Source organism: Siphateles boraxobius, unplaced genomic scaffold, assembly GCF_051911475.1.
Source record: "Siphateles boraxobius isolate OS27281-9 unplaced genomic scaffold, OSU_SipBor_1 61, whole genome shotgun sequence".
In the NCBI taxonomy this organism is placed as follows: Eukaryota; Metazoa; Chordata; class Actinopteri; order Cypriniformes; family Leuciscidae; genus Siphateles; species Siphateles boraxobius.
The window spans coordinates 14031387-14047405 of record NW_027509188.1 but is presented as its reverse complement, the minus strand read 5'-3'; the positions used below and the strand labels follow the sequence as shown (position 1 = coordinate 14047405).

The 16019-nt window shown below is 41.0% G+C and overlaps 1 protein-coding gene and 1 long non-coding RNA gene across 2 annotated transcripts; both read right to left on the bottom strand.

Moving 5' to 3' along the window:
- Nucleotides 1-1234: 1234 nt before the first annotated feature.
- On the bottom strand, nt 1235-3775 carry LOC143718537 (uncharacterized). The gene is made up of 3 exons (XR_013196437.1): nt 3697-3775; nt 3307-3421; nt 1235-1550 (listed from the first exon to the last, which is right to left on the bottom strand). It is a non-coding gene; the product is annotated as an uncharacterized LOC143718537 (long non-coding RNA).
- A 2311-nt stretch (nt 3776-6086) lies between these two features.
- On the bottom strand, nt 6087-15263 carry LOC143718536 (serine/threonine-protein kinase pim-3-like). The gene is made up of 9 exons (XM_077209559.1): nt 15065-15263; nt 14330-14424; nt 14099-14140; nt 13522-13873; nt 13271-13417; nt 12870-12986; nt 12700-12789; nt 6356-6454; nt 6087-6276 (listed from the first exon to the last, which is right to left on the bottom strand). The coding sequence occupies exons 1-9, from the start codon at nt 15162-15164 to the stop codon at nt 6104-6106; spliced, it is 1215 nt and encodes a 404-aa protein (XP_077065674.1). The 5' UTR covers nt 15165-15263; the 3' UTR covers nt 6087-6103.
- Nucleotides 15264-16019: the final 756 nt, after the last annotated feature.

Genomic DNA, 16019 nt, shown 5'->3' with positions numbered 1-16019 from the left:
ACCTGTATCTCACTTCTGTCTATAGACTACATTTGTAAACTGTATCTCACTACTGTGTCTATAGACTGCGTTTGTAACCTGTATCTCATTACTGTGTCTATAGACTGCGTTTGTAACCTGTATCTCACTTCTGTCTATAGACTGCGTTTGTAAACTGTATCTCACTACTGTGTCTATAGACTGCGTTTGTAACCTGTATCTCATTACTGTGTCTATAGACTGCGTTTGTAACCTGTATCTCACTTCTGTCTATAGACTGCGTTTGTAACTTGTATCTCACTTCTGTCTATAGACTGTGTTTGTAACCTGTATCTCACTACTGTGTCTAGACTGCGTTTGTAAACTGTATCTCACTACTGTGTCTATAGACTGCGTTTGTAACCTGTATCTCACTTCTGTCTATAGACTGCGTTTGTAACCTGTATCTCACTACTGTGTTTAGACTGCGTTTGTAAACTGTATCTCACTACTGTGTCTATAGACTGCGTTTGTAAACTGTATCTCACTACTGTGTCTATAGACTGCGTTTGTAAACTGTATCTCACTACTGTGTCTATAGACTGCGTTTGTAACCTGTATCTCACTACTGTGTCTATAGACTGCGTTTGTAACCTGTATCTCACTACTGTGTCTATAGACTGCGTTTGTAACCTGTATCTCACTACTGTGTCTATAGACTGCGTTTGTAACCTGTATCTCACTACTGTGTCTATAGACTGCGTTTGTAAACTGTATCTCACTACTGTGTCTATAGACTGCGTTTGTAAACTGTATCTCACTACTGTGTCTATAGACTGCGTTTGTAACCTGTATCTCACTACTGTGTCTATAGACTGCGTTTGAAACCTGTATCTCACTACTGTGTCTATAGACTGCGTTTGTAACCTGTATCTCACTACTGTGTCTATAGACTGCGTTTGTAACCTGTATCTCACTACTGTGTCCATAGACTGCGTTTGTAAACTGTATCTCACTACTGTGTCTACAGACTGCGTTTGTAACCTGTATCTCACTACTGTGTCTATAGACTGCGTTTGTAAACTGTATCTCACTACTGTGTCTATAGACTGCGTTTGTAACCTGTATCTCACTACTGTGTCCATAGACTGCGTTTGTAAACTGTATCTCACTACTGTGTCTATAGACTGTGTTTGTAACCTGTATCTCACTACTGTGTGTACAGACTGTGTGTGATGATTGCTGGACTGACCTGCTCTCACAACACACGCTCCCCGCCTGTGACGCTCCACACTCCTGCGGGACAGCGACAGCTTCTCCGGGTTCCTCATTCACTGCTCCTCCCCATCAAGCGGACGGCAGCAGCTCCGGCCCCCGGTGGAGACTCCTCCGCTCCCTCCGACAACCCAGCACTTCATCACAACCTCTCAATTCAGTTGGGTGTCCACCATGAAGCGTCTGCTAAATGATTCAGTGTAATGTGAATGTCCAGGCCTGGTCCTCTCCTGTTCTTCACTGTCGTCGCTCCTGCTTTAATGCTCCCGTAGCTCCTCCGTGACACACTCCAGACTGGTGCTCATCTCAGCCTCGTCCTGCTCGCCACAGTAACACAATCATAGGCGACGATTAATGTTTTCCTCCGTGGGTGCTCATGGCCGCACGCCCTTTAAAAAAAAAGAAAGAAAAAAAAAAAGTCAAAAAATGTTTGCATTACAGAACCGAACGAGAAGCGCAGCGCCGCATCTATGACAACTCGAGGTAGCCTATCGCACACCGGACGCGCACTTTACAATATTGCTGGCCATAAACTGACAATGTTATGTTTAAGGACATTATGGAATTAAGATAATGTCTGTACTATGTAATGATTGTAGGCTACTGTACAATTAAATACAACCGTTGCAAAGTCTGCAGTCTGAACACTTTACCTCGGAGCGTCCAACTGAATGAATTTAGAATATCACCTGAAAATCCGATAACGTCAGCAATTTTCATTCAAGCAGCTGATTTCTGTAAATTAATGTAAAACTAAATGTATATTGCAGCACAGGTTGTAGTCAGTATATACATTAACGACGATTTGAGACAAATACATGTAAATTTAATATAAAACTATGTAAATCGCGCTCTGTGGCACGCAGGAGTTTGAACAAGGTCCTAAAGCCGTAGCTGGGCGCCGCCGGTGTGTGTAAGTTACACTCATAGAGAATAATGTGTTCGAATTTTAAAAGACATGGCACTGCGCGGCGCAGCGCTTCTCGTCCGGTGTGCCACCCCTTTTAGGAAATGGACAGCCGCCGACACGAACGCACACACCTATTTACTTGATAATAAAGCCGTAAAGTTCAACTCAGGGCCATAGCTCAGGACAGCGCCACTTCTCACAAATACAGACAGGATTGGAGATCAAAAGTTTAACTGACACGTAACCGCGATCAGAGGCGTTTTCATCCGAGAAACGCTGTGATTGGTGGATATGGAGCAGGCGACTGACAGCGACATAACCAATCACAGTGTGACAGACGCTTCACATAGCACCAACTGCAATGTTTAATGTTAAATGAATGTAGCCTACTGGCATTCTGGCACACACGTGTGTGCTCGGTATTTTCCGTGGGTGCTCGAGCCCCGGAGCACCCACGGTATCGGTGCCTATGAACACAATTAAATATTGTTTAAAATATTAATAGTCCTTAAAACTGCTCGACTGAAGAACTGGCTGTTGTGTGACAGTAATTTCATCTATTAAACAAATCTAGTTATTTATTACTCTGCAGACCGGCCAACCTTGACATTCTTTCTGAGTAGCATCAGTGGGACGGGACACGGGGTTTGGGTAGGCTCATATATTCTCACAGTTTTGAGAATGCAAGACATACACAAACACACACCTATCTTCATTATTCTATATTCATTATTCTAGCTTATACTTATAACGTTTTTTGAATTTGACCCAAATCAAAAAGTTAACTTGCACCGCACTGAATGGGCTACATTATAATGTATAGTTTTCATACTGAATGAATATGTAACATAATTAGGTACTTTAGTTATTTTTAGCACAAGAACATTACACATTCTTCATGCTACATTTCTCAACACTGAGAATGAATAAATAAATGCTTGTTTCTCCAGACTCGCAGTTGTCAGTCACCCACAAGTCTGAGCACTTTCATAAAGCCATAGCGATTTCAAGTTTATTTAGATTATATTGTTCAGGGTGACTAGGTCCGAGTCTGTTCTATCTCAAATAATGTCTTTTTGATTTAAAGACCTGAATTGAACAAAAAACTAAAATCTAAACAAAAAAATCTAAAAGAGACAAAACAAAACATTTCTTTTTCTTACCTTTTTGTCTTCTTTCTTCTTCGTTCTCTGTCCAAATCTACAAACCAGGGATGATCTGCCATGTTCTCTGTTGTCAAGTAGTATTTTGCATCAGGCATATGTTCTGGGGAAATGTCTGTGAAGAGAGCGGATTAATCACGTTTGGCCTTTCTGTAATAGGCGTGTACACGTAAGGTGAATGTTACCATGACATACAAAGCATTTGTTGCTGTTACTATGACATGAACATCTAATCACTGCTAACATTCATTATCAGTCCCCCGTGTTTTACACTTTGCTCATTCGTCATCAAGGTTTGACACTTATCATTTTACTGTCACTTTATGTTTCAGAGCTTTGTGTGTTTTCCAAGCAATGTTAGTTCCCCTTTGTTCTTGTTATCGATCTTACCCGAGGATGTGTCTTCGTTGTGTAGTACCATAACCAATAGAGCCATGCATTCCATTCCCAAAACCTCATCCGTTCCTTCGTCAAGTTCCTGAAAAATTCCTGCAAGCAATACATTTCCAGTGTTTAGTAAAACATCACCAGTCATCAGTGATCTGTGCTCAAAAAGCCAACTCACTATTGATTTCTTTTTCGGCAACGTGTGCATATTTTATATGCAGGGTTTTTGGGTTGATCAGTATGAATCTCTTGAGTAATGGGTAAATAACATCCTTATCATTGCAGTAATGCACTGCAACATAGATTTGGCTCATGATGCGGTTCGCTGTCTCGTCGGTCAGGCACCCTCCGTTTCCTCTGATGAACTCCCTCAAGGGCACATAGGCAGGAACATGCTCCATTACCAGGACGGTTTGGTCTTTCAAGAAGAAACGCTCATTTAGCCGTATGAAATGGTCACAAGTTGGACGCTTTTGCATTTCCCGCAATGTAGTGCCTTCCTTGACAAACTCAGGCTAAAGAAAAGAGATTGACAAAACATTGGCTACATTCAAATCTCCTAATTAAAGAGTGAGGGAAATGAAAGATGAAAGCATTAGCCATGTTTCCATCACCCTGTTTTTATGCACATTTTAAAGTCTCGCATCAGAAACGTGATGGAAATGGCAAATGAGGAAAAAATCCTTAAGTCGTAAAAAGGTTCACACACACTCAAGTTCACACACACTCGCTTGAGTTGGTTTTTGACTTGTGCGAAAAAGGATTAATGCGAATAATGGGAGATGGAAACGCATTTGCCAAATTAATTTGATTTGTATTGAACTATTCAAAATAAAACCATTGTAAGCACATCACAGTATCATTCGAATCAATGTCTCAGTGTGACGGGAACAAATGTCTGATTTCCAAATAAGTAAAACAAAAAGAGGTTCTGGCTATTTAATGGACCGCAGCAAGGGATTCTGGGCCTTTCTGTACTTCAGATCAGCCCGTGAGGCTGAGAGTGTGTCCGAGACTCTCAGCCTCATGTATCTTTTAAAATCCTGGGTTTGCATCTCTTCTCTTTATTCCAGAGCATTTGATGTTGTGTATCGATTATCTTTGGATTGATTATGTGATTGGCATGATACATTTACCTGACATAATAAATTGTTACATTTGATTATTGAACTGACTTTGACACTATTTTCTTTAGAGTTAAAAGGAATAGTCAAACATTTGCTCACATTTAATGATGCTCATTCGAAAAAGATTTGCTTCACGTTTGGATGGAAACCCAGCTAATAAAAAAAAACTTTACATGAACTCTACAACCGATGCTTCTAGGCTTTGGCTGTGTAATTCAGTGATATCTCATACTATCTATATTACCGAATTTAACAAACCAATTCTTTCTAGAGGATTTCATGAAGAATAAAGTCTTGTCAACTTACCAATCTTTCCCAAAATCTGCATCTCTCAACAAATTTGATGGCAACCTAAAAAATAAAGACAATTTTTTGCACATGATCATCTACAGTCTACATTTTTTAAACACTTTTTGATCAAAACTGTCAACACTGATGTTTATGGCAAGACTCTAAGTTCACAGAAGGAAACAAGAGACAAAACGTTTGTTTTTGGAGAAAGAGCAACATACTTTCTGGCCGTCCGATCTTCTAATTCCTTCAAGGACACGATCATCATATCCCACTTTCTTTCCCACTTCATAAAGACACTGAAAGCATCTCGGTTCATGAGGAATTCTTAAGTTCACTGAAAAACACACAGCATCAACGTGTTAACATACAGCATGAGACTGAACACACCAGTGCAGAACAGGAGCCAGTATGAGTGGAGATTACAAACTAAACCAGAACAACAGCTTGAGATGGACATGAATCCAGTGGTACGTGATGCCTCTACTGTAAGCAAAAGTAGCATATATGTTCTCATGAACGTAGCCGTAGCAGCAGGGGGTGGTCGCTATATTGGACTGTCTCTAGAACTAGGGGTGCAGAAATCTCAGTTTACTCTAGACTATAGCACTGCATGATGACGGGAGACTCACGGTCTGTGGCTCGGCTGGCCTCGGCTCCTGTCCGGGTGTTTGTGGACACTCAAGGCGCTGTTTGACAGGCTTTTAGTGCCTGTGAGCGTCGGTGTATGTGAATGAAATGTTTAGCCGGCAAGGCTTTCAATCACATGCAAATAATGAACTTTAGTGAATGGCAGTGTCCCGTGAGTGTAACTCTACCTCTGCCTTAACATGTGATGTGAATGTAACAAAACTGGCACTGATAGAATGAGCGCAGTAACGCGATACTACGACATTTCTTCAGAAGCAGATCGTGGAGACTCTTCCACGATCAAATATTGTGATATCGCACACCCCCATGTGTCCCACTGTTATTTCTGCACACAGTTGGTACTAAACCAGAATAATACTTTTGCTGCCACCATTCCCCTGCGGTGTGTGTGTGTGTGTGTGTGAACCTCCGCTGTGTTCTGGCCCCTCAGACTCTGATCCTGACTCGCCCTCACTCTGGCTGCTGGACTCTTCCTCTTCATTCTCCTCACCTTCTTCTTCCTCAGTGCCAGAGCCTGACGAAACACACACACACAATCAACACACATCTAACACAACTCAGAGAGAGAGAGAGAGAGAGAGAGAGAGATGTACCCAGTGATGATGACTCTGGTGTGATGGTCTTCCTCTCACTGTCACTGATGTCCTGCAGATCAGACAGAAGATCTTTATCCTCCATCTTTCCCTCTCGCACTGCAAATATATATATAAAAAACAAAATAAATATATATAAATGTATATGTTTACAACATTTTCATGCAACATGCCTGATTTAATCCTGGATTCCCATGTGTGTGTGTGTGTGTGTGTGTGTGTGCGTGCGTGCGCATGTGTGTATGAGAGAGAGAGGGAACGATGGGAAAGGGGTGAGCAAGTAAAAATGAACTGCAACAACACAGTGGAACACCATGTAGTGCAAAAGGCTTTTTATAGGTATAGTCCTAAAATGCACTGATGCAATAACAGGCGATAAACAGAGAGAATCAAACTTTTTTTGGAATGATTTCATGTATTAGGAAAATATATATATTTGCTTCCGCGGGGGAATGGCGGGGTTGTGGATGTGGGGTGTGTATTTGCTGCCCTTAACCACTAAGTGGCGCTGTAATCACAGACTTTGAAAAGTGTCAGTGTATTCTCTATGGCGTAATCTCGTTGAGGGCTGAGGGCGCAGATAAATTCAAGTTAAACACTTGAGTATACTATAATAGCCTACTTGTCTTTTACTTCGTGTTATTTTAATTTGTTAGTAGATTTAATAAGTGACATAACAGTGAAATAAATTAAAATAAATGATTGTAAAATTAAAACATTGTCAGGACTTCCTAACCGATGTTAGTCGTCAGCATTTGTGTTTTAGGATTAATTAAGAATTAAATAAGTTTTACAGTAGGATGTTATTATTAGTAGGGCTGAACGATTATGGAAAATAATCTAATTGCGATTTTTTTAACCAATATTGCGATTGCGATTTAAAATGCGATTACTTTAAGTTCTTTACCTTCTGTATTAGTCGACAAAGACGAGCAATAAATCATTGTACAATAGGGATGGGAATCTTTAGGCAGCTCATGATCCGATCAATTTTTTTTTCTTATTAATTAATCTTAATAACACTTAAAATATGCATTTAATTACATGTGTAAATACATACTTTAATATACAGGTCCTTCTCAAAAAATTAGCATATTGTGATAAAGTTCATAATTTTCCATAATGTAATGATAAAAATTAAACTTTCATATATTTTAGATTCATTGCACACCAACGGAAATATTTCAGGTGTTTTATTGTTTTAATACTGATGATTTTGGCATACAGCTCATGAAAACCCAAAATTCCTATCTCAAAAAATTAGCATATTTCATCCGACCAATAAAATAAGTGTTTTTAATACAAAAAAAAAAGTCAACCTTCAAATAATTATGTTCAGTTATGCACACAATAGTCAATACTTGGTCGGTAATCCTTTTGCAGAAATGACTGCTTCAATACGGCGTGGCATGGAGGCAATCAGCCTGTGGCACTGCTGAGGTGTTATGGAGGCCCAGGATGCTTCGATAGCGGCCTTAAGCTCATCCAGAGTGTTGGGTCTTGCGTCTCTCAACTTTCTCTTCACAATATCCCACAGATTCTCTATGGGGTTCAGGTCAGGAGAGTTGGCAGGCCAATTGAGCACAGTAATACCATGGTCAGTAAACCATTTACCAGTGGTTTTGGCACTGTGAGCAGGTGCCAGGTCGTGCTGAAAAATGAAATCTTCATCTCCATAGAGCTTTTCAGCAGATGGAAGCATGAAGTGCTCCAAAATCTCCTGATAGCTAGCTGCATTGACCCTGCCCTTGATAAAACACAGTGGACCAACACCAGCAGCTGACATGGCACCGCAGACCATCACTGACTGTGGGTACTTGACACTGGACTTCAGGCATTTTGGCATTTCCTTCTCCCCAGTCTTCCTCCAGACTCTGGCACCTTGATTTCCGAATGACATGCAAAACTGAGCAACAGTCCAGTGCTGCTTCTCTGTAGCCCAGGTCAGGCGCTTCTGCCGCTGTTTCTGGTTCAAAAGTGTCTTGACCTGGGGAATGCGGCACCTGTACCCCATTTCCTGCACACGCCTGTGCACGGTGGCTCTGGATGTTTCTACTCCAGACTCAGTCCACTGCTTCCGCAGGTCCCCAAGGTCTGGAATCGGTCCTTCTCCACAATCTTCCTCAGGGTCCGGTCACCTCTTCTCGTTGTGCAGCGTTTTTTGCCACACTTTTTCCTTCCCACAGACTTCCCACTGAGGTGCCTTGATACAGCACTCTGGGAACAGCCTATTTGTTCAGAAATTTCTTTCTGTGTCTTGCCCTCTTGCTTGAGGGTGTCAATGATGGCCTTCTGGACAGCAGTCAGGTCGGCAGTCTTACCCATGATTGCGGTTTTGAGTAATGAAACAGGCTGGGAGTTTTTAAAAGCCTCAGGAATCTTTTCCAGGTGTTTATAATTAATTAGTTGATTCAGATGATTAGGTTAATAGCTTGTTTAGAGACCCTTTTCATGATATGCTAATTTTTTGAGACAGGAATTTTGGGTTTTCATGAGCTGTATGCCAAAATCATCAGTATTAAAACAATAAAAGACCTGAAATATTTCAGTTGGTGTGCAATGAATCTAAAATATATGAAAGTTTAATTTTTATCATTACATTATGGAAAATAATTAACTTTATCACAATATGCTAATTTTTTGAGAAGGACCTGTATATATATAAACACATTTAATTAAACCAATTACATGTTAAGAATTTTAAATGGGCTATAACCTAATATAGCTTCAAAATATAAAAGCTAGTAAATAAAGAGGAAAAAAAAAAAAAAAAAAAAAAAACATTACAAGCAATAAACAAAGAGTGCTTTCAGCATTTAAAAGTAGGCAGTCTGAACGTTTTCCATTCAAGAGCTGGAGGGATTTTCCACCGATACGATAAGCTTCATTCACTCTAATGCACATATCTCTTTTGAAATTGTAACTGTGGTTTGTCCTGTTGGGTTAAGATATAACTGACCGTGTTTACATTAATTTCGCGTCAAAAGCATTTTGAGATGCAAGTACATTTAACCAATGAGTCGCTCACAGCCGCATGCACGAGCACTCTTCACAAGGCGCACGTAAGTATTCTAAAATGAAAGCAGCTTTCTCAGTGATTTTCATATTTAATATATAAGCCAACTGCATTCCAAAAGACATAAATAATGCCTTTGTGGAGCATTTGTAAGGAAAATTCCTGCGTCCAAGACCGCGCACTGCAAGAGTAACATCACAGCGGCAAAACCTGTGCAATGAAGCCCACGACTGTCCTTGTAATTTGCTTAAACCCCGAACTTTATGAAAGCTTCTTTTTCGGAAGGTTCGAGCGGTGTCGTGTGTGTGTGTGTGTGTGTGTGTGTTTGTGAGAGAGAGAGAAATTAGAGGCAAGCAGAATACGGTTGTTTCTAAAGCACGCGCAGCGTCATCACGCATCTGTTTAAAAACTCGATTCTGAAATTCTCTGAATCGATCCAGAATTGTTGGAGAGAGAATAAATAACACAATATCACATACATAAAAAATAAACTGTTCTTTCCTGTATGCCAGACCTATATGCGTTGCGTGCCAAGCTGATGCTTGATCTGCAGACTGCTTTTCTCTCGCTTGTCACGTGACCAGTGTAATCGCAGCTTTTGTGGTTACAAAATCGCATTTCATCATATCGCGATATTATCGCAAATGCAATTAATCGTTCAGCCCTGATTATTAGCATACTTTTCTTTAATAAATAATAAAAACATTTCAACATAAACATTGCAATAGAAAAATGTCCCATCAATGAGTCTTTGCGTCAGGATAAGACGTTAAGCTAGGGTGACCAGATGAGATTCGGGACGGGGGCGGGGGTGCAATTCAACTGCATTGAACCATTCCATTTTTTTATGAAAAACCTATTTGGACACATCGAGAGATTTATCTGAAAGGAATTTTTCCTGTATCACAGCCGGCTATCCGACACTCTCCGTCTGAGAGACAGGACATTAACACCCATAGGCTTAACACTACTGTCCTGCCCCCCCGATACCTGCCCCCCCAAACCCCGACAGGCGCTGAGACCAACAGAAGCCGCAGACATTAGAAGTATTAAAGTGTTGATAATGACGGAATTAATTAAATCATTTAGGCTACATATAGTAATATTTCTGTCATAAAAAAGTTGAACTAAATATTTTATTATTTATTATTATTATTATTATATATCAAATTCCACAGAGATCAGTCGGGCTGAATCTTTGGATCCTGAGAACCAGGGAGCGATTAGTGAATTAGGCAGAGTTATTTTTATTTTTTCAAATAAATCTCGAACCACAGTGGGTATCTCCACCACAGAAAAGGTTTTGTTGTTAGCGTATTGTGAGTGTACATGAATAAAAGTTTACAGTTTTGAATGATTTACTCGTATCTGTAAGACCAAAACATGGCCTACGTGGTCTAGTCTATATTAAGTTGTTTTATGAGAAAAATAAATCAAATGAAAGCGCCGCCGCGTCTGTCGAACATTCAACATGCCAGAATAAAACCCGATTTTAGAACAATGCTGTTGCGCCACTTGGAGTTGTGTGCCAAAATACTTAATTATAAACTTCAATATTTCATTCAAAACAATCCCAAAACGTGCTGTGACATTTTTAAAAGCGGTGCATGCATTAAGGACAGACTAAATCGACTGCTGGCGGTAGATCCTTTTCCTATTTAGCACCAAAACTTTGGAACAATCTTCCTAACATTGTCCGGGAAGCAGACACAGTCTGTCAGTTCAAAGCTAGACTAAAAACACATCTCTTTGACCTAGCATTCACATAACACTCTATAGCCTTCTATAATTCAATATTAGGCTGCATAGATTAGGTCAGCCGGAACTGGGAACACTTCCCTCATATCCTGATGTACTCGTTACATCATAAGAAGAATGGCATCTACGCTAATTTCAGTGTCTTTGTTTATCCCGAGGTTTTCCCGCAGCCTGCTGGATCCAGGCCGTTTCCAGATCTGACGAAGGACTTTCGCCTGGACCCGATGACAATGCAGTGCTGAAGTGCCGACTAGCCTCTCCCTATGGAGGATCCCTATACCACTCTACAGATAAAGCCTTGTGGGAATTCGGTTCGGGTATCTACCTCTAAGTTCTGAAATTCAGTATCAAAATTTTTATACAGGCCAGACAAGTAGTTTGTTTTGGTTTGTAGGGAATTACAAACCTGCGCACATACATTCAAACGCACATAAGACTTAATTCTTAATGTGCATGTGAACGCCATCAGCGTCTATCACAGGCTCACGTTTAAAGTTTGCGTAGAGAACTAAGAGTTTCCTGTTAAAACGATTTCGTCTGAGCGGCCCCTAAAGTTAATAACTAATGATCGTTTTATATATTTTATATGCTCTATTGGTGAAGTATAGCATTGATTGAGGGAATCATTGAGGGAATAAAATGATTCAGCAAAAGCAGGGATATTTAGACCAAATGGAAATCCCCGTCTCCCTGGCCAATCACACCTCGTACAAACATATTTTTAAAAACTCTTTTGTATAGGAACCCCATGAAGTTTTTTTCTGTTTCTAACAGAACTGCTTTTGAAATTATGATTGGAATTATTAAACAAATCCAGTCATTCTGTTGGATACTATTTGTTCCTTGGTATAAAATGGAAATGCATGGTCATTTTATTTTAAAAATAAGCACAAAAAAACCTAAATGCTGTAACAGAGTTTTAGAACAGGACAAATCTCTCTCCATTAATAATAATAAAACAATTACAGAAGTCCATGTTTGTTCGGGATCTGAACCGGTGTCATCTACATCAATGAAACCTAAGTTCTGCCACACGACCACGAATTCACTAGACAGAAGTGCAGTTGTTCACTTCAGTCAGTGTGTGTGCGCTCACACGAGAGAAAAGCGCTTTTCATTCTCATTCCTCAATAGAATGGTAAAAATAATCAGCATCATTGCAGCTCATTTATGTTCACTGACTGCGAGATATGCCTATAATGCTCTTTTGGTGTATCTTTTGTTTGTTTGTTTGCTATTGCGCTGCTATTCGCGCTGAATATGCTTCTGTTGTGACACAGTTTCAACTTTTGTAACTTTTGTTTCATTATTGTACAGGGAATGTCAATAGCTCTTTTTTATTTTTCATGTTTGTTGTAGGCTTATTTGGAAATGACCATAGTTGTAGTATTTCATCCTTACTGTTTTGCAGAATGTCCCTCAGCGCCACCTGGCGGTCATTTCGTGAATGACTTTGAAATGCGACCGGTTTAGTTTTGCTGCGGGGACTTTGCCGCGGGAGCTAATAGGCATTCTGGTTGACTACCTACTGTACATGTGAGTTTTGATTTGTATTGATGTCCTCAGTTACCTGTCGGGTTGTTCTGCGAAGGCACATCTGTTGGGCTTCTGCTCGATGGTTGAGCACTGCTGCTATCCATTGCCTCAAACTGCATGTTGCCTAAGGAAAAATTAATAGCAACATCAGAAACATCAGGCCGAAGCGGACATGAGTCAGAGTGGTAATAACTAGAGACTCACCGTCTGACTCGAGTGCATCTGTGCCTGGCGTTTTCTTAAACCAGTCATGATCTAACATGTTCTGTAAGGTGATCTCTGACTCTCTGTCACGAAGTTTCCGAAGTAGATCCTGGCATTCTGGAAACGTTTTCAGAAGAGAACTGATTAGTCCTGTTTGATTTTGAGATATGTCGTTTATGTAAGTAAGGTAATGTTACCATCAAATACACTGCATTTGTTGCTGTTACTATGGCATTCTATGGATGCCCATGAACATTATTCATTGCTAAACTTCACTGTCAGTCCGCTGTGTTTTACACTTTGCTTATTTGTCATCAAGGTAACTTTACTGTCACTTGTGTAAGAGCTTGACATATTTTCAAGCAATGCTATTTCCATTTCGTTCTTGTTTTTGGTCTCACCTTTGGACAAGCGTGTATTTTTCCAACCAAACCAGAGTTTCAGAGATTTTGCTTCGACCATCCCCTTCAGCACTCTGTATAAGCCTTCATTTGTTGCCATTAAAGCCTGAATTCTCCTCTCTGCTACTGACTTCAATTTGGCTGTTTCTGTAAGCAATACGTTTTTCAGTGTTAAAAAAACTTTAAAACACCCTTATTTCCATATCCTGTGCATAATAAATCAGTGATTTGTGCTCAAAAAGCAAACTCACGTGTTTCGCTGATGGTCAGTGCTCTGTAAAAGCCTGTTATCTTGATCTGCATGGTGTCAGGGTCGATGAGTACTTTTTTCAGGCTTATGTCTTTATAATAAACACCCCGTTCACTGAAGAGCCGAAACGCAGCTATGAGTTTCTGCATGATGTCTTTTGCCACCGCTTCAGTCAGACGACCTCCGTTTTCTCTGATGAAATCACACAAGGTGATGCTGGTACCTGGACGCTCCATAACTAAGATGTTGTGATCTTCCATGTCAAACCAGTCGTATAACTTCACGACATGGTCGCTGTGTTTCATTATCCGCATTATAGCTGCCTCTCGGCACAAAGGTTCGGATTGGCCAATCTAAAAGAAGAGGTTGACAAAAGCTAACCTCAAACCTCCTCACTACATTCAAGAAGAAAACCACCAACTGTACATGTACACTACAACTGATGCTTCAAGGCTTTGATTGTCTATTTCAGTTTTATCTTATGCTGTCTACATGCAGAATTATCAATTACAGAATAAGAATTTAATAAATAATTCTTAATAGTAATTTTCATGAAGAATAAAATCCTGTCAACTTACGTGGAAATCAAACCGGCGCTTCTTAACAAATTTGATGATCACCTAAAAAATAAAGGAAATATGTGCAAGCGTAAGTGAACTGATACATTTTAGTTGTTTAGATGACAATCTACAATCTTTTTTAAAACATGCTTTGATCAAAACTGTAAACACTGATGTTTATGTCAGGACTCGAAAGACAGAAGGAAACAAGAGGCAGAAAGTTTGGTGTATCCAGAAATAGCAACATACTTGTTTGTCATCTGATTTTCGAATTCCTTCATGGACGATGCCATGGGATTTTGATGCCAGTTTCTTTCCCAGTTCATAAAAAGAGTCAAAGGATCCTGAAAAACACACAACAGCATGAGACTGAACTGCTTATGACTAAACACACCTGTGCAGAACAGGCGAGGAACCAACCGGTGTGAAGATCACTAATAAAATCAGTAAACAGGCTGAAATTGACACAAATGCAAAACCTTAATGCTAATTATTCACATAAGTTCATATTCCTTATACTTGAGATGGCAACTTCTTTAATCTGCAAGCCTATTACAGTATTTTTCACAAATAAAGTCATTGTTTAAAAATATATGAATATGTGAATAAAAAGGAAGTAAACACTGTAACAGGACACTCAGTAATCTGGTAATTTCGTGCGCACTGGTAGTCATATTTCTTCAAATAAAGGCAAGGTAATGCTAATTTTACATACAGCACACAGTGAAAAGTATAAGATATGACTGACAGAGATCGTAAACTAATGAAGACGGAAAATGTGAGTGTGTGATCAGGCGCTGCCGTTTTCTTCTCAGGCGCTTGTGTTCTCAGCGCCGCCCGTCAAAATAAAAGTCCCGCTTCCAACACATCGGCCAATCAGAAAACCTTATCGGCCGATGTTTTAAAAATGCCAAATATCGGCCGATATATCGGTCGACCACTACATGTGAGTTTTGGTTTGTATTAATGTCCTCAGACAGTTACCTGTTGGGTTAATCTTCACAGGTCCATCTGTTGGGCTGCTGCTGGAGTTTCTCTCAGATAACACAGCAGCGCTGGTCGATGGTTGAGCGTAATCCACCATTGGCTCAGTCTCAAGCGTATCTGTGGCTGGAGTCGGCTCCTGTCCGCTAGTTTGAGGACGCTCCTGCGATAACACAGCAGCGCTGGTCGATGGTTGAGCGTAATCCACCGTTGGCTCGGTCTCGAGCGCATCTTTGGCTGGAGTCGGCTCGTGTCCGCTAGTTTGAGGACGCTCCTGTGATAACACAGCAGCGCTGGTCGATGGTTGAGCGTAATCCACCATTGGCTCAGTCTCAAGCGTATCTGTGGCTGGAGTCGGCTCCTGTCCGCTAGTTTGAGGACGCTCCTGCGATAACACAGCAGCGCTGGTCGATGGTTGAGCGTAATCCACCGTTGGCTCGGTCTCGAGCGCATCTGTGGCTGGAGTTGGCTCGTGTCCGCTAGTTTGAGGACGCTCCTGCGATAACACAGCAGCGCTGGTCGATGGTTGAGCGTAATCCACCATTGGCTCAGTCTCAAGCGCATCTGTGGCTGGAGTCGGCTCCTGTCCGGGAGTTTGAGGACGCTCCTGAGATAACACAGCAGCGCTGGTCGATGGTTGAGCGTAATCCACCATTGGCTCAGTCTCGAGCGCATCTGTGGCTGGAGTTGGCTCGTGTCCGCTAGTTTGAGGACGCTCCTGCGATAACACAGCAGCGCTGGTCGATGGTTGAGCGTAATCCACCGTTGGCTCGGTCTCGAGCGCATCTGTGGCTGGAGTTGGCTCGTGTCCGCTAGTTTGAGGACGCTCCTGTGATAACACAGCAGCGCTGGTCGATGGTTGAGCGTAATCCACCATTGGCTCAGTCTCAAGCGTATCTGTGGCTGGAGTCGGCTCCTGTCCGCTAGTTTGAGGACGCTCCTGCGATAACACAGC

Bases quoted from the DNA above. Each gene is read 5' to 3' on its own strand.
- LOC143718536 (XM_077209559.1), bottom strand. From the start codon at position 15,164: ATGGTGGATTACGCTCAACCATCGACCAGCGCTGCTGTGTTATCTGAG. The intron at 14,425-15,064 runs GTAACTGTCTGA...TGTGTTTTTCAG, and splicing joins TGTGAAGATTAACCCAACAG to GATCCTTTGACTCTTTTTAT. The intron at 12,987-13,270 runs GTGAGACCAAAA...AAACGTTTCCAG, and splicing joins AAATACACGCTTGTCCAAAG to AATGCCAGGATCTACTTCGG.